General features: G+C 48.0%; 5 protein-coding genes across 7 annotated transcripts in view; 3 read left to right on the top strand and 2 right to left on the bottom strand.

Annotated features, from left to right (window-relative positions):
- Window positions 1-1,740, top strand: part of LOC120905231 — an 11,296-nt gene extending 9,556 nt beyond the window's left edge. Inside the window, exon 7 of the mRNA XM_040316124.1 lies at window positions 6-1,740. Coding sequence (XP_040172058.1) covers window positions 6-688 — 683 coding nt within the window. The 3' untranslated portion in view covers window positions 689-1,740. The remainder of the gene's footprint in view (window positions 1-5) is intronic.
- On the top strand, window positions 1,362-4,248 carry LOC120905217 (lipase member H-like). 2 transcript variants are annotated; one of them, XM_040316106.1, is made up of 4 exons: window positions 1,362-1,475; window positions 2,548-2,728; window positions 2,791-2,981; window positions 3,056-4,248. In XM_040316106.1, the coding sequence occupies exons 1-4, from the start codon at window positions 1,424-1,426 to the stop codon at window positions 3,685-3,687; spliced, it is 1,056 nt and encodes a 351-aa protein (XP_040172040.1). In that variant the 5' UTR covers window positions 1,362-1,423; the 3' UTR covers window positions 3,688-4,248. The 2 variants fall into 2 exon arrangements, with proteins under 2 accessions (XP_040172040.1, XP_040172039.1); XM_040316105.1 differs by lacking the exon at window positions 1,362-1,475 and adding an exon at window positions 1,896-2,441.
- On the bottom strand, window positions 3,819-20,615 carry LOC120905208 (annulin). 2 transcript variants are annotated; one of them, XM_040316091.1, is made up of 6 exons: window positions 19,767-20,615; window positions 5,976-6,491; window positions 5,520-5,903; window positions 4,807-5,456; window positions 4,315-4,749; window positions 3,819-4,246 (listed from the first exon to the last, which is right to left on the bottom strand). In XM_040316091.1, the coding sequence occupies exons 1-6, from the start codon at window positions 19,918-19,920 to the stop codon at window positions 4,034-4,036; spliced, it is 2,352 nt and encodes a 783-aa protein (XP_040172025.1). In that variant the 5' UTR covers window positions 19,921-20,615; the 3' UTR covers window positions 3,819-4,033. The 2 variants fall into 2 exon arrangements, with proteins under 2 accessions (XP_040172025.1, XP_040172026.1); XM_040316092.1 differs by lacking the exon at window positions 19,767-20,615 and adding an exon at window positions 10,351-11,279.
- Window positions 11,664-14,681, bottom strand: LOC120905210 (annulin-like). The gene is made up of 4 exons (XM_040316094.1): window positions 14,573-14,681; window positions 13,935-14,498; window positions 12,379-13,871; window positions 11,664-12,317 (listed from the first exon to the last, which is right to left on the bottom strand). The coding sequence occupies exons 1-4, from the start codon at window positions 14,616-14,618 to the stop codon at window positions 12,174-12,176; spliced, it is 2,247 nt and encodes a 748-aa protein (XP_040172028.1). The 5' UTR covers window positions 14,619-14,681; the 3' UTR covers window positions 11,664-12,173.
- On the top strand, window positions 16,913-19,746 carry LOC120905209 (annulin-like). Its single transcript, XM_040316093.1, has 4 exons — window positions 16,913-17,102; window positions 17,183-17,737; window positions 17,810-19,302; window positions 19,376-19,746. The coding sequence occupies exons 1-4, from the start codon at window positions 17,039-17,041 to the stop codon at window positions 19,562-19,564; spliced, it is 2,301 nt and encodes a 766-aa protein (XP_040172027.1). The 5' UTR covers window positions 16,913-17,038; the 3' UTR covers window positions 19,565-19,746.

Below are 20,615 nucleotides of genomic sequence, written 5' to 3'. Positions count from 1 at the left end.
TCTAGACCCAATGGCATGCAGTCATCATCGCGCCCCAGACTACTACGCCGAATCGATCCGCAGCCTTACCGGCTTTTGGGGCTGGAGCTGCCAAAGCTACGTGTACTATCTGCTTGGGTTTTGCCCACAGAATAATGCGCAAGTCATCGCCGGGGAAGATTGTCCCACCGGTACCGAGGGCATGTTTATGATAACGACCAACCCTGCTTCTCCGTTTGCCATCGGTCGGTGGGCTGGTTTTAGCATTCCCCAGAAGAAAGATGCCATTCTGAATAAGCACGGGCTGAATCGGGACCCATTCATCAGCGATATCGATCAGTGGGGCAAGCTCGATAGTTCCTTCAACAATGTGGACCACTTTCCTACCCCTTACTCACAGGATCCAAACCACCAGGGCTCGCAGGGCGGAGAGGATGATGAGTGGCCATACTTTAACCATGTCGGAACAAGCGACCTGACCAAGGAACACATCAGGAAAATTCTAGAGCAAGACAAATCACGCTACAGTGGTGACGCGTTGCCAGCGGTAAAGAGCACCCTGGCCACGACGATCCTTCCAGCGGTGGCGCCCCCTAGCGACAACGACATTGACGATGCGTTCTACCTGCAAGATTTACGGCGCCGATTGCAGCAGAAGGAAGCGAGCGTTATGCAACGCTACACGATGCCAATGTTTAATGCACATTAGTGCAGTTTCGGTCGCCACTATGTCTGCACTGTGCACCCCAAAACACCCCATCAATTATCGTACTCTCGTGTGTTGTACGTCGGCGTTTCCCGGGGCACAGGCGGAGCCACAAGTCATCTTTATCTAATTAATGAGTCTCGCACGCCCAGTTCACTGTAAAAAGTAGTGTAGAAAGTGAAGCTACAGTACAGTCAGGAACCGGTTCTTTCGGAGGGATGGGTGGATAAAAAAAAGAAACAGGAAATTAAGTGTCACACTCGCTTACCTTTGACGCATCGCACCCTGTCCCACCTCAGAAACTTTGATTCGTTCCGTTCTGTTCGTTAACCCATTGTCAGCTGCTTTTGCGAGGGGCCTAGTTGCTACCCACCCTCCCCCCGATAACTTCACTTTTCCTTGGCGTTGGATAGTGGCGTTCATGCGTGCAGGCAAAATGGCTATCCAATCAACCCGGTTAACCACATATTCTAATCAAACCTGCTTAGAACGGTTAGACGGTAGAGTAAATACAAAAAAAAGAAAAAAAAGATTCCACCCAATGTGGCAGGTCCGCAATCGGCTTATCTCGGCACAATGCTGGCACTAAAACGAAGCGTTTCGTTTGCTCCCCAACCCGGTTTCGGTGGTGACTCTTATAAATTGTCCTTCCTGGTTGGCGATCGCTTTAGTGTGTTTCGGTGACGGTTTTTGTGCAGGCAAGCAAGACAGTTTTGCGGCTTTTAGCGTACGATCACCATGGTGATCTGGAGCAGCGTGACGATCGTTGCAGTACTTCTACTCGCAGGAGGTTCGTAGCCGTTTGTTTGTAGTGTATGACAGTGCCATTTTAGAGTGTATGCCTGTTTTTTTGTTATACTGTGAATGATTAGGAGATTGTGTAACATTGGATTTAAAATCTTAGTTTTAAGTGTATCGTGTGAAATGCACAGTTAGAGAAAACACAAGTGTATGTAATTGTTTGACGGTGTGTAATAAGGCAACTCCGTTTTGAAGAGTTTGGAAAAGGCAAATAAGAAGAGAGGACAATAAAAAATCGCATATCATAAAAGTTACATTATAACACTTTCGTTTTCTCCATTATCCCACTGTGCCTGTACTTCCCGCCTGGCCTTTGTGAATGTGATATTCCGAAAATACTCTAGAACCGATCCAGTACTCCGCGCGGCCTTCTCCACGCGGCCTTCAGTGCGGCCAGTCAACAACCATATTGTTGACACGGTTCAAACACCTCTCTAAATGATCCCAATTTTGCCGTGAATCGTACTGCATACCCAGCTCTTTTTTCTCACTCTCAGCTGATAGCGCTAGCCCGCTCAATGTACAGATGATACAGTTTGTTAGCAGAAACGCTTCGCCACCAAACCTTGAAGCCCGGTGATCGTAGTGATTGTGATCTCCACCACTCACCATGAACTTTTGCGGAACCGGGTACAAACAGTGAGCGAGAGCAGTTGGGTGATGATGTATTTACCTTTTTTTTGGGTAGTTTTTGAAATACTTTAGATCTCCCTCCCACAGCTGAGGATGCCACCTAACTACCTCCTACCCCGTAGTGACGCTAATTAACGGTAATGTCCACACCACGGCTAATGGTTTCTTCCGATCGGATGGTTGGGAAGCGCAATTCATCGCGAGGGCAATTTGCCCGCGGACCGATCAGTTGATGTGCACAATTCGCACCGTACGGCAGCAATGTTCGACTACCTTATCCAGCTAATGTGCCAATATGTATTCCTTCGGGAACTGTTTGAATGTTAGTGTTGGTGTGGTTGTGTAGTACTGTAGAAAAGCATCAAGAGGTGTTTTCGGTTCTTTTTAGGTAGTGGTAATCAGAAGCCTGTGATCTCTTTCCTTTCCAGTGAACTGTGACATACAGCAGCTGAAAGCGGTCGATCCGAACTATGGCGTGACGTGGATGTTTATGCCGGACGATCAAGGCACGCCGATCATTGTCGATCTGACGGAACCGAACGATACCAGCACGGACCAGCGAAGAAACAGTAGGATTCATGAGGATGTTACCTTTTACTACTATCGACAGTAAGATCACATGATTCCTACTTATAATCACGAAATACTATTCATCATATTCTTCATTGCAGATCCACAATCAACTCCCCGAGCTCGTTTCGCTTCATTAATGATCCAGCGGCACCGTTGGCCCTGAACAAATCCTACGATCCAACGCTGCCCACAAAGTTTGTCATCCACGGTTGGAAGAACTCGATCGTTAGCCCCGTGTCGCAGAACATCAAAAACAGCTATCTTCGGCGAGAGGATATGAATGTGATCGGTAATTTAAAGCCACTGCCAGAAGAACCTTCACGGCGATAATCAATTTTGTTCTCCTCTATCACCTTCAAACAGTGGTCGACTGGGGACCGCTAGCATCGGACACCCTGTACTTCCGGGCGGCATCATCAACGCGGGACGTCGGACGACACGTCGGTGGACTGATCGATCGCATGGTGGTGGAACGAGGCACAAACCTGAACGATCTACACATCATCGGCCACAGTCTCGGTGCTCACACGTCCGGGTTTGCGGGTCAATCGATCCGTAGCGGCAAGGCGGCACGTGTTACCGGGCTAGATCCGGCACTGCCTGGCTTCACCGATCAACAGCCCGACAAGCTGCTCGACCCGAGCGACGCTCAGTTTGTGGACGTGATGCACACGTGTGCGGGCATGCTTGGGCACGATCGAAACCTGGGCCATGTGGACTTTTGGCCCAATGGTGGCCGTGTCAATCAGCCCGGTTGCGGTGGGATCGACGATTTTGTGGGAGCCTGCAGTCACGGACGTTCGTACGAGTTCTATGCCGAGTCGGTTACCCGTCCAGCCGCCTTCAAAGCCTATCCCTGTCGCAATGCGGAGGAGTACCGTGAGGCAAAGTGCCGGTCCAATTCGATTCCGATGGGTGATGCTACGCCCAACACAGCCCGGGGCAATCATTTCCTGGAAACGAACGCGAAACCAGAGTACGGCAAAGGGTTCTAGGGATTTTGCATCGCTTCTCGCCATTCCATGACGTCGCATATTTATCAGGCCCCTGATTTTGTTTAGCGTTTAATCGAAGACTGAACTCCACTCGTTGGTGCTGCCCATGGTCCTGTTCGTTGGTTGGTTGGTTGGTTTGTTTTGTGGCACTGTTTATTTGTGTTTACTATAATGTTTAATTAAATACAGTTGATTTTTTTCAAAACACATTACGCACGTCATGTTGGCAGTTAGTGAGTAACACACACGGGGATAGAGAGTGAGAGAGTCATAGTGTGAGTGAGAGATTTAAACCTAGAATTGGTAAGTAGTGACTACAAATGGCAAGTTCTTTGGCCCCTATTCCCTAATCGATCACGTCCGTCCGGGCAACGATTACGTTATCTTCCACCTCCGTGATGATATCCTCCGGTCGTGGATGGGCGAGGAACGCCAAGAAGCCGTCCACATCGTCCAGCTCTTTCGAGGTAAACTTGGCAGCGAGCGTCAACCGTCCCGAGTACGGTGGTGTCATAGTGAACGTGTTGGAGACCTTCTCTCCGGGTGCAATTTCAGCGTGCTGGAGAGACAAAAAAGAAGATATTTTGTTGAATACATGTCTCACCGCTACGAATACTTCAGCTATACCTTAAAAAGAAGCGGCTTGCCAATACCCGAACCTTCCAGATGGAACAGTCCCTTGTGCAGCGGTATGGGGAGCGGATTTTCAAGCGTAAACTGCACATCAACGGGTGCTTGCGATACTGGCTTACCAAGCAGCGATATCTTTATATCCGGCTTGCGCACACGGAAATCATCCTGCGCGTAGAACTCAAACTCCGTATCGAGTACGGTCGCCATACAGGAGATGTTGAATGCTGCCTGATCGCGCAGCTTGCGATAGTACTCGTGGAACTCAACGATCATACGGATGGACTCTTCTGTGCCAGGTTCAAGTGTGACGGAGAATTTGTCTACCTTTACGCTTTCCCGATCTTTGCCCGTGTACAGTACGGTATCGACGTGAAGCGATCCCTCTACCACGTGCCGGTTTTCCGATGATCGATTTTTGACCGTCAATATCTGTAACAAGTCACTCATTAGGCACTATTATCAGATACATCACAATACACAACTTACCACACTGAACGGTTCACCGATCTTAATATCATCCCGCAGCTCAAAGTTAAAGTAAACCTCATTGAACTCCTCGTTCAGATAGTAGCGGCTAAAGTAGCTGTTAGCTTGCTTCAGCGCCTTCAGCATCGTGGCCCGTTCTTCTTCCGACTTTTCCGCAAACTTGTAGCTTGACGTAATGTCCTCCCGCTCCCACCGTCCGACTGCCTTCGTGCTGATAAACAGCCCAATTCCAAGCACATCCTTGCGCAGCAACTTCAGCGGATGGTGTGGCCCGGTGTAGCGCCAAAACACCTTGTCCGCATTAACCTCCGCAAAGAGGAAGTTATTATCGTACGGTTTGAGCACTTCGCCCAGTTTTACAGCCAGCACGGACGCCGGTCCACAGCGGAACATTCCGTCCGAGCTTTCTTGGGGCGTTGCATCGATCGCTTGCCAACCACCATAGTCACCGTCCGAGCTGATGCCCAGATCGGGCCGCTGCATCCACACCTCATTCCACACGTGATAGTTCCAGATGGAGTCGGCGTTCATCTCCTCCATAATTTTGCCACTCTTGTCCACGAAGTAGTCCACCGTGAGGGAGGCTTGCGTGTCGTGCGCTGAGGAGTAGTTCGTTACGACACGGGACGGTATACCGATGGCACGACAAACTGAAATGAAAAAAATAATAATTATAAGTGCTTTGAAGTTCCAGGAAATGCCACCATTCTTACTTGTAGACACAACACCCGCAAACACCCAGCACTGGGCAAACTTGACCGGCTTCTGTCGCTTGTAGAACTGCTGCAGTATCTCCACCGATCCAACCCACTTGGTCGGTGGAGTTCCACCCGAGAAGTCTCCACTCCAGTTGCCCATCAGTGCACCATCGTCGTCCGGTGAGTTGACTGCGGCCGAGATGGCACGACACACCCTGACCGGATCGCCCCGGTGCGTTGCACTAACCTTGCCGATCTTTGCAATCAGCAGTAGAGAACAATCCAGGACGTGCTTTTCAAACTGTCCGAACTTCCACACCGAGGGTCGTAGTCGATTGTAAGATCCACGGTAGATGAGTGTCGTGTCACTCATCACATACTCGTGACGGTGTGCTTTCTCTGCGGATGAAACAAGAACATTATATTAGGTTTAAGAAGTTCTTAATCGACGACTTCGGTTCAGCTACATACCTTCCATGTACACGAGATCATCCGGACACCATGGATTGAATAGGACGTAGAACGCCTGCGGAAGCGAATAACTCTTACCGAACGCTTCACTCAGCAGCTTCGTATCAATGTCCAGCTTCCACTGACCGACCGGAGCCGTCGCTGCCGGCTTCACCAACACCTGGAGCAGATCACCATTGATCGCTTCGATCGCGGCACCCCACTCCTCCGGTTCGCCAAGCTGCTCCGGGAACTGATTAACCGGAATGCCCACCAACGTCCCGTGACCGTGCGTTGGCTGATCCTCATCAGCTACGGTGAATATAAGGCTCAACGCATCGCGAGCCCGATCGTACGGACGATCGCATACCAGCCGCAAACGGAACGGTTGTCCTCGACGTACGACCAGCTTCGGTATCTTCCCACTATACTCATCCCGGCTCATCAGCTCATATCGCTTGGTGTGATGATCTTTACCGTTTTCCTCCGTGCAAAGATCGACCGACTTTACCGTCAGCACATCAGCGGAGGGTGAATCTGTTTGGAGAGGAGGTGTGAAGAAAGAATGTTGAATCATTGTGAGGAGGAAAAAAAGGTACGATTAACAAGTGATTTTCACGCCACCACGCCATGATCTAATAATAAACTTCAATCGCATAAATCAACAACCAACTTCATCAATCAAAGGCAGGTTGCGTGAAATCGGTACAAAGAGCTGTAATTGGCCCGTACCGCGTCACGGATGGAAATGGCTTCGGGTGTTGTTAGATTGATTTTTCCATCAGGCGCTCTTTGCAAACGGTGAGGTAACACAATGTGACAGGGCGTTATGCATGCTCTTTACGGTAATTGTAATGCAATTCTATTTTAAGTGCCAAGTGTCCTCTCCTTGGCGTGGGTGAATCACAACGAAAGCTTCTTGCTACATCCGGTCGTTCCTTACTGTTGGAATTCCCCAATTAGAGAAGTTTCCTTGAGTCACATATACTAGACACATTCTGTAGAATTGATTGTCGCCATACTTCCAGCATCATTTCTTCTAACCAGATCCGTTAGCAAATACATCACTGTCCGATGTACGATGTCTTAGTTTTATTACTGGTCAGTGTAAATGTCACTAGCGATGGGTCAGTCGGGCCAATGTCGTTTGCGATGTTATACCATTGGAATAATTTATCGTTTGTTCACGCCTAGGCGACGCGACCTGCTTGATTGTGTTATGTTTACGATCGTGATCATACGGATTCATGTGATTGAAGAACCTAGAACCTATTGATAGGTAAACGATCTTCTCTCGATCTTTCGTAGCGCCATCTATCATCGTTTAATTGGCAACGTAACGCTTCTGGCGTTATTTTTTTCAAACTCTCAATCATACAATCAACCCAAGCTTCTCACGCTCTCGAAAATGTAAACGTTTTGTACTGTACCATTGTTTATTTAACGATCGCTACCCGTGATGTTCGAGATAATCATCAGTTATCGAACCGAATCGTACCCCATCATTCACCATCCCGCTACGTCCCGTGACTCTCCATCCAATCTTGTTAGAAACGATTTCGATGACATGCATGCCCACCCATCTTCCCTCACTGTGCACAAGCGTTTTATGAATGAATCAGTCGAGAATGGGAAGAGGCTGCTGTTAGCAGAACGAGCCACCTTCACTTTCTAGCTTGAAAGATTGATTGCCTACCCTGGCTGGCGACAGGGTCGGCGCAGGCTGAGAGGTGTGATGATGATTGCGGATCTTACGATCGTAGCTGATGGTGGGCGAGTGGATCTTTGGAGGCGAGAAGCGACGGGGCAGTACAAAGCACTGCACGGCGCTTTGCGTGCGGCGTGCCACGAGCATGCCTTGTTCGGCGGTCCCATTAGCATACAATAAAATTCACGGACGCGAACGTTTGCGCTCTCGTGCGCACGCCTCACGTAGTGGGGAAGTTCAAGCTGCACTTAAAGGTAGTCGCCGGCGGGTGCAAGAGTACACGTACTTGTGAGATCGTACGTCAATTGCATTCGTGACACTGCACAAGCAGGGAGTTATAGAAAGCTGCTAGATAAGAAAGTAATGTCAAGAATTTGTGTTTGATCATGTCTAATCACTTAAGGGAAGACCGCTTGTTACATTTAAAACATAACTACGACACTAATTTCATTTTACATTTGTGAAAATAGTTAAATCTCATAAATTTCCATGAAAAAAAAGGATTAATCTGACTCCGAGAGATAGGTAAACAGTGGTAGAACGTGAGCAGTGGAGGCCATAAGGGGTAATATTTGATGGAGTCCGTTAAAGTCACCGAAATTAAACGTTTTAAAATAACATTACATTTTAATCAATATTTTTGCCGAGTTATAGATTTATCCGAGGAACGATTACATTTTTTTGTCATTCCATAGTGATATTTCGATTATAGTTATTGTTTAATTTCGTGTGTGTATTTTCTAATAAACAAATAAAATAAAACAATTTGATTGTAATTGATTTTGATAGGATTTTATTATATTACTTTGTCTAGAATGGTCTATTGCCTTCATTGAGTTACCATTATGATATATCCTTATTGCTAAAAATACTCATAATAACATAATAACGTTAAACCAAATCAAATATAGTTCAGGCTTTAAAAACATTCTTAGAAGATTGATTAAATATTTCCCTAATTATCAGTTAATTACGGTTTAATACAGGGCTTAATCTTATGACGGGCATGTTGTAAAATCGTGAGAGTTGACGACTGTACCACGGGAACGACTTTAACATTTCGTAACTACTTTTATATGTCAAAATTATAGACAAATTGACTATTAACCTTAGCTGCAATCTTAGTAATTAGACTGATCATCAAGTCGGGTGCAGTTTATAATGCCTTATAAAGCAAAATGATGCATAAAACAACTCACATAAAACGTTCTCAGTGTACAACAGGTGCCCACTATCAAACGAGCCGCCAACAATAAGCCATTTGTTTACTTACATCCTTGAGCTCTGTTCCAATTTTGCGGTTCGGGTGCGTACTCGATACATTCAAGCCCCATGCCATTAAAAGGCAATCTAGTACCATCGATCGGACCGCTCCCGCGTAATAGTAATCGGTTCCGCCTCCTACATACACGACCCCCCATACACACACACACAGCTCGATCTAACGTTGCCCGCACAAGGTTGTCTTGCATTTAATGACTCGACAGCAGACCTCCTAACTGCTTCATCACAAACAGTTCTATTCAGATTAAACCTTATAAACGAGACATCTGCCTCACAGGATCGCAACTTTTGTCTATTCGAGCGAGTCTATTTTGGAACGTTGCAACGCCTACAAAAGTGTCCAAAAGCGCGGTTTCATTAGTTTCTATTAGCTAACCGCAGATAGCTCTCGCCTCTATATGACCTTGCAAAATCAAACCCCCTCATTCGTCACATACGATTCCAGCCTCTAAACAACGGCGATCATGGGGCGATCGTACCACACGCACCACTGGTATGCGTCTTTAGCATTGGCGAATATTAATGGCAATATTTACCCAAAACGCTAAGATAAACATGCATGCGTTCGGTACAAACAAATCCCCTTCGGTCCGCGATGTCCATGTGCATAACGCTCGTCTAGCTCTTAAAGTTGGTTGCAAAAAAGCACTGACAAGGTCAAGGCATGAATGCTTTTATTTTTGGCGATGCTTCTTTACCCAATGATCAAGCGTTCGATCGGTTGGGGGGGGGGAGTATGAAATCATCGCACTCAACTTCTTCGCTTACATTCACATCCGTTGTGTCACTGCAGAAGGGTTTGTTTATAATTTCAAGAGCGTCAGAATGCACACCTTTCCTTGGTGGAATACAAACATCCGCTCGATTTGCATACTGGTGAGCTGGTCACCCGTAATAACCATCTGGACGCTGGTGGGCTTCCTGGCACTGTGACAAAAAGGGGTGCTTTTATTTATCACTACTAACCGGCCGCTGGTATTACTTAATCAAGCTACTTGAACTTGAGCACGGGAGGCTACAACAACTGGAGTCGTACAATTGTACGAAGGGGGCGTTGTGTTGGGTTATTTTTAGCCTCTGATCAATGTGCGCGAGAATTCTGTTTGCAAACCGATAATGATTTGTGTACTATCCTACACGATCAGGCGGCAGATCACGTACGATATCGTCCAGTAGGACGGAGCAGTGATTAAGGCACTACCCTACTGTTAACTACGAGACGGCACAAAGCTCTTATACGTGTCGTTGGCAGAATCGGTTAGCTCATGTGTTTGAATTAATTTCAAAACACTTCACTTATTTTGTGTTATTTCACTAAAGTAATCCTCATTCAATTTGGGTATTTTGTACGATCAACTAAAACACTTTTCAAAAATAGCTTCTCCACTTCCACTCCATACTTACACTCTGGAGAGGACCATATAATAGGACGACGGATGCGTTTTCTTCGCCACGACGTTGGCAAGTACTTTTCCACATAATCGTATAAATAGCTCATTGTTCACACTACTCAAACACTCAACACGTTACCAATATGCACTAAACACCAAACCTAAACAATGGCTTTTCAAAATCAATTTTTGTACGCTACACTTCGTGCGACTAAAGCTAGAAACGTGCTCCGCGCAGGTCGAACGGTTAACTTCATCTGCTAACCGGTGCGCGAACGATTTACGCGCTCGCAGATCACAGCTTCCCTGTGGTGGCGTCTCGTACCAACACACAGACACATATTGATCTTCGAATATCTTTGGCACGATCTCCGGAGAAACGAACGAGACAGTGGGAGAGCGAGAGGGTGCCATTAAAACGGTTAGGAGGTAGCGATGTCGCAACCAACCGGGTGAGAGGGTGCGGACATTTTTCGATTCGACCTATCAAAAAGCCCTCAGCATAAGATCATTTGTCAAATCAGCATGTGAAGCATGGTGATGAATCACACAACCGGACCGAACGGGTGGACGAGGAGGTGTACCGAAACACATCGTACGAAATGATGATGTCATTACTGTGAACTGCTCTGTAGGGCTCTTCTAACAACAACATTCAGCACGGTCAATAGGCATTTGGTGTGGCAAACTACGACGTCACGAACGGGTTTTTTGTCTCTATTGTGGAGCAGAACTGCGTGTAATTGAACGCGATTATCGTTTTGGAATGTGTGCAGGATGTACCGGATATCGGAACGGGTTAATGACACAAGTTTAGTTTGCAAATTGTAACACTACGCAAGGGGTGGTCTTATCGATAAATAGAGACGTAACAGTTACTTCAAGGCCATTTGTAGATCTTTTTGAATTTGAGACCGTTATTCGTCAGGTAAGACTGTCTCCTGTCCTGACTCTCCTGTTACGTGGTAATCTTGTACTTATAGTAAGACCAGCCCACGGAATACTAGCTTATGTACAGCGTTGGACATTGATCTTACCCTTCTACAAATACCGATGCTCCAACAATTCTATGAAGTCTCTAAATGCAGCAAAATGAATTGGGAAGTAACTTTTTTAATCGAAGTTCCTTGTCGTTTCAGACATATTCTCAATTCAACTATCGTATGATTAACCCTTATTCCAAGAAATCCCTACATACATAGTAGGGATTTTCTCAACCATAAGAGTATTTGATAAATTCTTAATATCATTGATCAACATAGTACGATATTAGCAATGATTTTGTGATAGTCCCTATGGTAAATGCGAAGAATCACAACCAAAGGATCGCAGCCGTGATATCTCAATTTTATTACGCATACACACACAGCTATAAGTCTTTCTCTCTCGATTATAATATAATTATGCCTTAATTAATATTTCGATTACACACTTTCTGGACTCACTTTGACATGGTGTATCATATCACTTCACGTATCACTTCATGCCGCAGAAAATCCTGAATGTATGCCAACGTTCGAACTGAGAAGCGTGATAATCTACTTCAATAAAATGTTGTGTAGTGTGAAAGTAAAAATGGAATTTTGATTATTGTAATATAGATGCACACAAAAATGAAATATAGTCTATTATGTATGAGATAGTACTAAATTACAATCTTCACTGACTAATGGAACAATAACGGAAACTTAAACAATTTGTATACATTTCCTCACAATTACTTTTGTATTAAGCCTTTGAAGAATGAAATTTCGTATTATTTGACGCACAACATTCTATCCTTCATCTTGTTGACCTATATTTTCTCATCTTTCCCCTTGCAGTTTTAACAACAGCTTAAGGAATATCAATGGTAAGATCTCCGTGCACATTTTTCAGCTCCTTCGAAACGAACGATGCCGTTATGACCATCTTACCCTTGTGGGATAGATTGATCGGATAGATAAACTGCACCGTTTCGCCGGCCGGTATGCTCTCGTACTGCGAATAGAAAATAGAAAATAATCCTCGTTTCTACGCTGTAAAACCTTCCCCTACTTACCTTTTTCTCCATCGGATCGGTATAGCGCGAGCCTTCCACCACGAACCGGCCACCAGTCAGCGGAACCGGCAGTGGATTGCTCAGATCCACCTGTACCGCGATCGGTCCGGACGTACTGTGCTCGACCACCGACAGCTCGATCGCCGGCACGGAAAGGTGGAAGTTTTTCAGCTTAAAGTACGTCCGATCGCTACCCTTCACCTCCGCCGTACAGATCGCCCGTAGGTTCGTCTTGTGCGTATCCATCGTTTTGTACTCGCCGTACTCCAGCGGCACGATGATCGATTTCGACTCCCTCGGTTCCAGCTTGATGGCGAACGGTGTCACCTTCAGTGTTGCCATATCGCGCCCAGTGTAGTCGGAGTCGCGCAGCACCAACTTACCCGTAACTTCCACCGAGCTGACCGCACTGGCGCACGTCACCACCACCTCGATCTGGAACGTCGTGCCCAGCGTCAGCTCCTCGTCACACTTGATCTCGAGCTGGATCGCATCTTCCGTGCCGTTGCTATCGTTCACCATTGCCCCCAGCAGCCGTTTCGCCAGCCCCGCACTGCTAAACCGCTGGCTGCTGTACTTCATCGCCGTCTTCATAACGTCGCGCTCCTCTTTCGAATCCTCCGGATACTTGTACCGCTCCGTCACGTCTTCCCGCTTGCCCGACCCGATCGCTTTGGTGCTGATGTTCTTTCCCACCTGTGCCGTGCTGATCTCGAGCGGCTTCGGTGGATTCTGATCGTTCCCGATCGACCAGTAGATCACGTCCGCGTTCACCTCCGCGTAGATAAACTCCCCATCGTACGGGACGTGCACGTGGCCCTGCTTGATCGCACTGACCGGGCACGGGCCGCACTTGAACATGCCGTCGGACAGCACCTGGGGCGTCGCGTCCACCGCCTGCCACCCGTCGTAGGTGGGATTGTGCAGATCCTTCCGCTGCATCCACACCTCGCTCCAGACGTGATAGTTCCAGATCGAGTCGACCGTCATGCCGGCGCCCGTCTTTTCCGAATCGTCCACGAAGTAATCGATCGACAGGGACGCATCGTGATCGCCGGCCGACTCGAAGTTGGTAATTACCCGGCTTGGGATGCCGATCGCACGGCACACGCTGGTGAGCAGCCCGGCATACACCCAGCACTGGCCGTACTTGACCCTCTCCCCGGTGTCGTAAAACTCCTGCAGTATCTTGGCCGACCCGGTCCAGGAAGTAGGGGGCGTGCCGCCCTCGTAGTTGTTGCTCCAGTTGCCCTGCAGCACACCGGTCCCGTCGGCCGTGTTGAGCGCGCCGGAAAGGGCACGGATCACCAGCACCGGATTGCCGCTGATCGGGGCCTTCACGTTGGCCACCTGCTCCACGATGTAGAGCGCGCTGTCGAGCACGTTCGCCTCGAACTGGCCGAGGAACCAGCTGCTCATGTGCAGCCCCTTCGAGGCGGGCTTGCAGATAGCCGTACTATCGTCCAGGATGTACTCTGAACGCCAAGCTTCATCTAAATGGGTGAAACTTTAGGTCAGTACACATTAACACAGTGGATTGTCCGCTCTCTCAGTACCTTCCATGTACACCGCATCGTTCTTGCACCAAGGGTTGAATAGCACAAACAAAGGTTCCTTGATCTCCGTCATGCTCTTCGCGTCCGTCGTGTCCAGCCGGGTGTGGAATTGAATCGACCACCGCCAGACGGGCGTGTAAGACGGTATCATAATGTGCAGCGTCAGCTCCACCTTTCCGTTCTCCTTATCCTTACTATCGACCACGACCGCTCGCCAATCCTCCGCCAGCTCGTCCGGTTCGGCCGGTGCAGTTCCGTCCGTCGCTGCCGACACCAGTACGTACGTTTCCGTCCCATTGCCGAAACATGGCTTCTCGCTGCCGTACGAAACGATCGAAACTACCAGCACCATCGTGTCGACGGTCGGATCGAACCGCCGGTTGGTAAGCAATCGCACCTCGAACGGAGCCCCGCGCCTTACGATCAGCTGGCGGGGACGTTTCGTCGGTCGCGGTTTCGTCATCGCCTCGTAGTGGGACGTGTGGAAGGTTTTCCCGTTCTCATCGAAGCACAGATTGATCGACTCGATCTTCAGCACATCCTTTATCGCACTGTTCGTCACCACTGAGGGGAGGAAATTTCACATAAATTTGCTGGAATCACTTGCACTACAGAACTCACGCTCACAGCTAGCTTACCTTTTCGAGCCGGCCATATCCGGTAGTTGGTAGAGGTGGTAGACATGGTTGTGGGACGGCTGCACGGTCACCAATGAAGCATGCGCACAGTGATCGGTGCTTACTTTTATAAGGAAATTGCTTATTTGATGCCAATTCGATACGTGAGACAATTAGGTTTTGGGTAAATAATTGGTACAACCCACTGTACCAATCGCTTGTTAATAATTGCAAATAGTAGCAGCTGTATGGAAAATGGCAGCGAAAACGAACAAACTTGCATGACGGATCGATCGGAATCCTCGTCATCAATCTACTGGCAAATGTTTCAATTGGTTAACAGCATTCTAGCACGGTGCAGTTTCAGCTTGATGGTAAATTAGCACATGGCAGTTAGTTCGATTGAAAGCTACCAAGCACGTGCCGATTTTTCGTTTGTTACATTAAGCTCAACCAGTAGAACCAGGTGTGAACACAGGGCAGTTGACCAAACCCTTTGCGGGAAGCTGTGATATGTTGAACAGCTAACCAAAACTAACCGCAGACGCTCACACCAGGATTAGCGATATCGTAGTATGGCGCCATACGACATTTGAGCTAGAGATGGGTTATCAGGATCGCACCCACGTTTTCGCTTCAGTTTTGGCTAGGTTGAATCCGACTCAGACTCCAGAGAAATGGAATTACTAGCTCCACCGGAATCGTTCGGAATCGTCTGGAGTCGTCGGAATCGTCAAGAACCGTAGTCGATCGATACTAGTGAATGTGCGTACGACTTTAACATGGTCGTTATAGGTTCGATGGACCTGAATGGACCGAGCCCACATACCGAACTGCGTCAAGTGAACTGCGCTGCGACTGAAAAGTCGTTCCAACAAAATATTTAACGTTTGGCATGTTGTCTGAAACCAATAGTACTGAGAGGACGATCGTTCTTCGTTGTGGTATATTATTGGAATAGAATACTACTAAATCGAAACTATGCATATGTAAGCCCCTTGATTGACACAATCAGACGGCCTAATGGTTAGCACGTCGGCTCCTATAAAGTTCGATCCTGGTTCGCTTCCCATACATATCGTTTTCGCGCTTCCAGCTAACTAGCTCTCATTGTAATGAAACGATATCTCTTCTACCATGTCATGTCCTACTTTAGAGTCAAAATGATCATGAAAATAAACTTGAACTTATTCATCATCGATTTGTCAGTTCTATATAAGACCAAATAAGAATTTAACTTATATATTTGAAATATTTGATGCAATCGTGAATCTTATATCCAATGCTCATAGCAGAATTTCAAACCAGAGATAAAGTGTAGTGTGTAGTGTTTAAGCGTGAACATGAAAGAAAATTTGAAGCGATATAACACGACCGTTGAAGATTTAATAATTGATCTTCTACTCTTTCATGCGCTTCTCTCACGCTTAACCTTTCCACGGCTCCGAGGTTTGTTTACTATTTTGTTATGAGATCTCAACGACATGGTCAAACACAATCAACCCACGCTCTATGTTTAGTATCCAAGCGCCAAAGGTGGATGTTACCGATCTGTGTAGCAGATGATTTATGAAGCTAAATAAACAGTCTCTGTACAAACAAAAATGTTGCACAAACGCTCATTTTTATATCGAAAAAAATCTAGAATTATAATTATGCAATAAATAGAATGGTATACCGGACTAAATCACCACACCTTACACAGTCATTGAAATTACAGGAAGACAAAGATGAACACTTGTTGAGCCGATTATTAGCTATCATGTGAAAACAACAAGGAGTAACCCAAAATTAGGCCACACCTCACCTTGATAAGAGATTATCGTGATGGTTCGTGTGTCTGCCTTGTTTTACGACTTGGTGAATAATTCTTCCCGCTCGACATGTTACAATCGCTTGCACTGACCAATTCCCAGCGCATTCTGTGCGCATGGTGAAAGTAAAAGCAGCAGCGCTGATAATAAAATCGCACACCCGGGCCAATGTTTTCGTTACTGGGGCAGTAAAAATCACGCAAAAGCACCCGCAACAGCAAACGATCATTATTCTTTCTTCCCATTTGTTCTCCTTCTACACAAGCGCAACACGCATATTGACGGGTGTTTGTCCGGTTGGCCATTCATCTTCCGAAGATCAGTATTCAAGGAATGCTATCCCTCTCCCCGAAAATAACGTCACCACGATGACGAACTGAGTGCTGCCCGTCGTGCCTCCATCCCGCGGGTGCGATCTCTTTACCCACCCTGCATCCGGAGCAGACGCGTGCGGATGGGTTTGGATTTAATAATAACCACCGCAGAAACATCACGCATGACTCACGGGCGTCACAGCGGAGATGGCTGGCACCATTGAATTGCCGGCGCTGTATAAAATGAGCTATCACCGATAGCTGACCGTTTAGTTCCAAGTCACGCGTGGACACCGATTGACGGTTTCGTTTACAGCACAGCACAAACAAAAAAGTGGGAAGGTATTACAGCATTACCAATGGATTCAAATAGCTCAGGAGCACACACGTTGCCGTTCGCATTTTGGCAGCACGACCAAAATGGTAGGACATTTCGGCGTTATAGCTGCACATTAACCGTTCCTAATTTCTTTTCCACCATTTCTATACAATCACTTCTGCAGACCTTGAGAATGAGATCGATCATGAGCCGTCGGCCGAACTAACGATTGAAAGAATCGACACCTGTTTGGTGGAAAATGGGCTCAATCATCGGACGGAAAAATTTGAACTTATGAGCACATCTAATGCCAAAGCGAAACCTTCCCAGCTCGTCGTACGCCGTGGTGAAGAGTTCCTTGTGAAGCTGATCTGCAGCCGACCGGTCAACTTGAAAACGGATGCCATATCGCTGGTCCTAGCGGTGGATCCTATAGCAAGTGAATGGATCAGCCATGGGCATGGGACGGTCGTTTACCTGATACTGCAAACAGGCGATAACAATGAGGAGGAAGATTCCGACTGGAGTGCAAAGCTACGATCGATGCAGGTTAATGAGGACGGCCTAACGGAGCTGCTCGTTGCGATACGAACTTCGCCCAACGCGTCCGTATCCCGGTGGACGCTGACTATCAACGTCAAGTCGGAGGGAGTGGAGGAGAGCAACAGCTATCAGCTCGATCAACCGTTCTATCTACTATTCAATGCCTGGTGTGAAGAGGATCCAGTTTATCTTGAGGGTGAGTAGTTGGAAGAAGATTTCAGTTAGTACAGGAGATACTAAGAAGAGGTCTTTAACATCTCAACTACAGATGAGGATCAACGGCGCGAGTACGTGCTGGAGGACATGACGATGATCTGGAAGGGAAACGAGCGTAGCTTTTATCCCCGCAAATGGAAGCTCGGCCAGTACGAGGAGAACATTCTCGACTGTGCGCTCTGGCTGCTCGGCGACGTCGCCCGCCTTTCCGCCACCTACCGGGGCAATCCGGTCAAGGTGTGCCGTGCCCTGTCCGGTGTGGTCAACAGCAACGATAACTACGGCGTCGTAACCGGCAACTGGAGCGGTAGCTATGGCGATGGGACGGCCCCAACCGCTTGGACCGGGTCGGTCAAGATCCTGCAAGAGTACTACCGCACCGAAAGCCCGGTCCGGTACGGCCAGTGCTGGGTGTTTGCCGGTGTACTGGCCACGCTCTGCCGAGCGCTCGGACTCCCGTGCCGCATCGTCACCAACTTCTCGTCCGCCCACGACACGGAAGCTTCGCTCACGGTGGACGTATACCTGGACGAGGAGGGCATCGTGATGCGGAACTTTTCACGCGACTCCATCTGGAACTATCACGTGTGGAACGAGGTGTGGCTAAAGCGTCCCGATCTTGGTACGGCCGCGTACGACGGTTGGCAGGTGATCGATGGGACGCCGCAGGAATTTTCCGACGGCACGTACAAGCTCGGTCCCGCACCGGTCGTTGCCGTTCGGAAGGGGCTAGTGAACGTGCTGTACGACTGTGACTTTGTGTTTGCGGAGGTGAACGCGGACAAGGTGTTTTGGCGCTACCGGGGCCCCGGTAGGGCGTTGAAGCTGATCCAGAAGGATACGGCCGGGATTGGACAGTTCATTAGCACGAAGGCGATCGGTGTGGATGAGCGGGAGGACATTACGGCCAGCTACAAGTGCGGTGAACAGTCGTCCGAAGCGAAGCTCACGATGCTGCGAGCGCTCAAGCTGGGTCAGAGCTGTCTAACGAAGCACTACCTCAAGCAGGTGAAGATTGAGGATCGTTCCTCGATCAAGCACGAGGGTCGCGATGTGGAGTTCGAGCTGGAGTTGAACGATCGTGCCCTGGTCGGGGAAGCGTTCAACATTGTGCTGCGGGTAAGGAACGTATCACCGGACGAGCCCCACACGGTCAGCGGTCGGATCCATCTCAACCACATCCTGTACACAGGCAAGAACATCAAAACCATCACGAGCCACCCGTTCACGGTGGAGGTGGAACCGAGCGGAGAGGAAGTGATTGAGGTGCCGGTCGCGTTCGACGACTACTACGAGCCGGGCATGGATGAGGCGATCTTTAAGGTGACCAGCTTCGCCACCATCGAGGGTGCGGACTATGAGTACTTCTCGCAGGAGGATTACAGCCTCCGCAAGCCAGACGTCCAGCTGGAGTTGAGCGGTACGCCGTTGCTGCGCTCTTCGCTCAAGGTTAAGGCGACGTTCTACAATCCACTGCCGATTCCCATCACCGCCGGGTCGTTCCAGATTGAGTGTTCGGGGTTGTGCAAGAGTCTCACGATTCCGGTAATTATTGGAGAACGATCGTTCTTCTAAGCTTCTATTTTCTAACGCATATCCCTATGCTGATTACTTTCAGATTGAGTTTGTTGACGCGAGGGACAAGTGTGAAGTCACCTTCCTGATTCGACCCTCGTTCAAGGGAAGCACTCAGCTGTCGGCCAAATTCCAGTCCAACGAGCTGAGCGATATCGAAGGATCGCTAAACTTTGAGGTGGAGGAGCGCGAGGAAAACAATACACTGCATGAGGTTTTATTTTTCTCCTAAATAGGAGATCTAGAGCAAATGATCGATGCAACACTGTCCCAGTTGTAATAAAAAAAAAGTCGTAAAATATAAACCAAGATGTCAGCCATTTGCCATCACGATTCAATACCAATCACCAATAAACGATCGGGAAATAGTTGTTAACACAGATCACCAATAAAACTTAAAAGTATGCTATTAAATACTCTTTATTCCTACTCACCTGTTTTATCGGCCATTCCCCAGGAAACGAGGGGATGCTTCGCCAACGGATTGTACCTTGAGCTTCCTCGATCCTCAGAGACGCCACGGTCCATGCACGACGAACACTGGCAGCAGTTTGCCCGCCGCCAGAAGGTACTCACTTTGCTGCCCATTATTTTGAATACTCCAACAGAGAATTATTGTAGGTGGACAAGTCACACACACACCAATAGCACTCCACTACGCCGAGAAGGTGGGGAATTAAACAAATATAGATCACAGAAGTTGTGTGCGTTTTTTGTTCGAAAACCACCAGTTTGTTGATCAAATCAAACGGGTGTAAAATTCTTCACAGGTAGGTCTCGAACACAACTTTGTTGTGGAATCCACTTCACTGCACCACACCTGTTGCTACAACAACCACCTCAACCGGTGTCCTTCAGCTTGGTGGTACGTATTTTTATCAGACAAGATGATGTCACTTCACCCTACCGTTGACCGGGAGTCGGCGACATTGAACACTGGTCGCCGGAAAGACTTGGAATTGGATTATTCCGTTACACGTGCGATGAATCTTGCACTAATCCAAGATGTGTTGCACCAAACGAAGCTCGTTCAACAGTGAAACCAAGCGATGTGAGACCAAACGGTTAGTGCGCGCGGGGCCGTGTTTGCGCTACCGACAAGGCGCAATTAATGGGAAATTAACATACAATCACTGATTTTAGCCGATTGAACACAAGCAGCGCCGGGCTGCTACTACTAATCGCAGCGGCGATCTCCCACGAGGGAGGGTCTTGTGTGCCGGTTGAAAAAAAAACGCACTCGGACCCCGTGTTATGCTAACAACAATCGCGTCTGAGCGCTT

Source organism: Anopheles arabiensis, chromosome 3 (genome assembly GCF_016920715.1).
Source record: "Anopheles arabiensis isolate DONGOLA chromosome 3, AaraD3, whole genome shotgun sequence".
Taxonomy (NCBI): Eukaryota; Metazoa; Arthropoda; class Insecta; order Diptera; family Culicidae; genus Anopheles; species Anopheles arabiensis.
Note: the sequence above shows the minus strand (reverse complement) of the source record. Positions and strands in the feature narration are given on the sequence as shown.

Coding starts and splice junctions, on each gene's coding strand:
- LOC120905217 (XM_040316105.1), top strand. CDS start 2,381: ATGTTCGACTACCTTATCCAGCTAATGTGCCAATATGTATTCCTTCGG. Junction 2,729..2,790: donor ACCTTTTACTACTATCGACA/GTAAGATCACAT, acceptor TCTTCATTGCAG/ATCCACAATCAACTCCCCGA. Junction 2,982..3,055: donor AGAGGATATGAATGTGATCG/GTAATTTAAAGC, acceptor ACCTTCAAACAG/TGGTCGACTGGGGACCGCTA.
- LOC120905210 (XM_040316094.1), bottom strand. CDS start 14,618: ATGTCTACCACCTCTACCAACTACCGGATATGGCCGGCTCGAAAAG. Junction 14,499..14,572: donor GATATGGCCGGCTCGAAAAG/GTAAGCTAGCTG, acceptor TCCTCCCCTCAG/TGGTGACGAACAGTGCGATA. Junction 12,318..12,378: donor CCGATCCGATGGAGAAAAAG/GTAAGTAGGGGA, acceptor TTCTATTCGCAG/TACGAGAGCATACCGGCCGG.
- LOC120905209 (XM_040316093.1), top strand. CDS start 17,039: ATGGATTCAAATAGCTCAGGAGCACACACGTTGCCGTTCGCATTTTGG. Junction 17,103..17,182: donor TTGGCAGCACGACCAAAATG/GTAGGACATTTC, acceptor TCACTTCTGCAG/ACCTTGAGAATGAGATCGAT. Junction 19,303..19,375: donor GCAAGAGTCTCACGATTCCG/GTAATTATTGGA, acceptor GATTACTTTCAG/ATTGAGTTTGTTGACGCGAG.
- LOC120905208 (XM_040316091.1), bottom strand. CDS start 19,920: ATGGGCAGCAAAGTGAGTACCTTCTGGCGGCGGGCAAACTGCTGCCAG. Junction 6,492..19,766: donor GGGAATGGCCGATAAAACAG/GTGAGTAGGAAT, acceptor CTCTCCAAACAG/ATTCACCCTCCGCTGATGTG. Junction 4,750..4,806: donor TCGGTGAACCGTTCAGTGTG/GTAAGTTGTGTA, acceptor GACTTGTTACAG/ATATTGACGGTCAAAAATCG.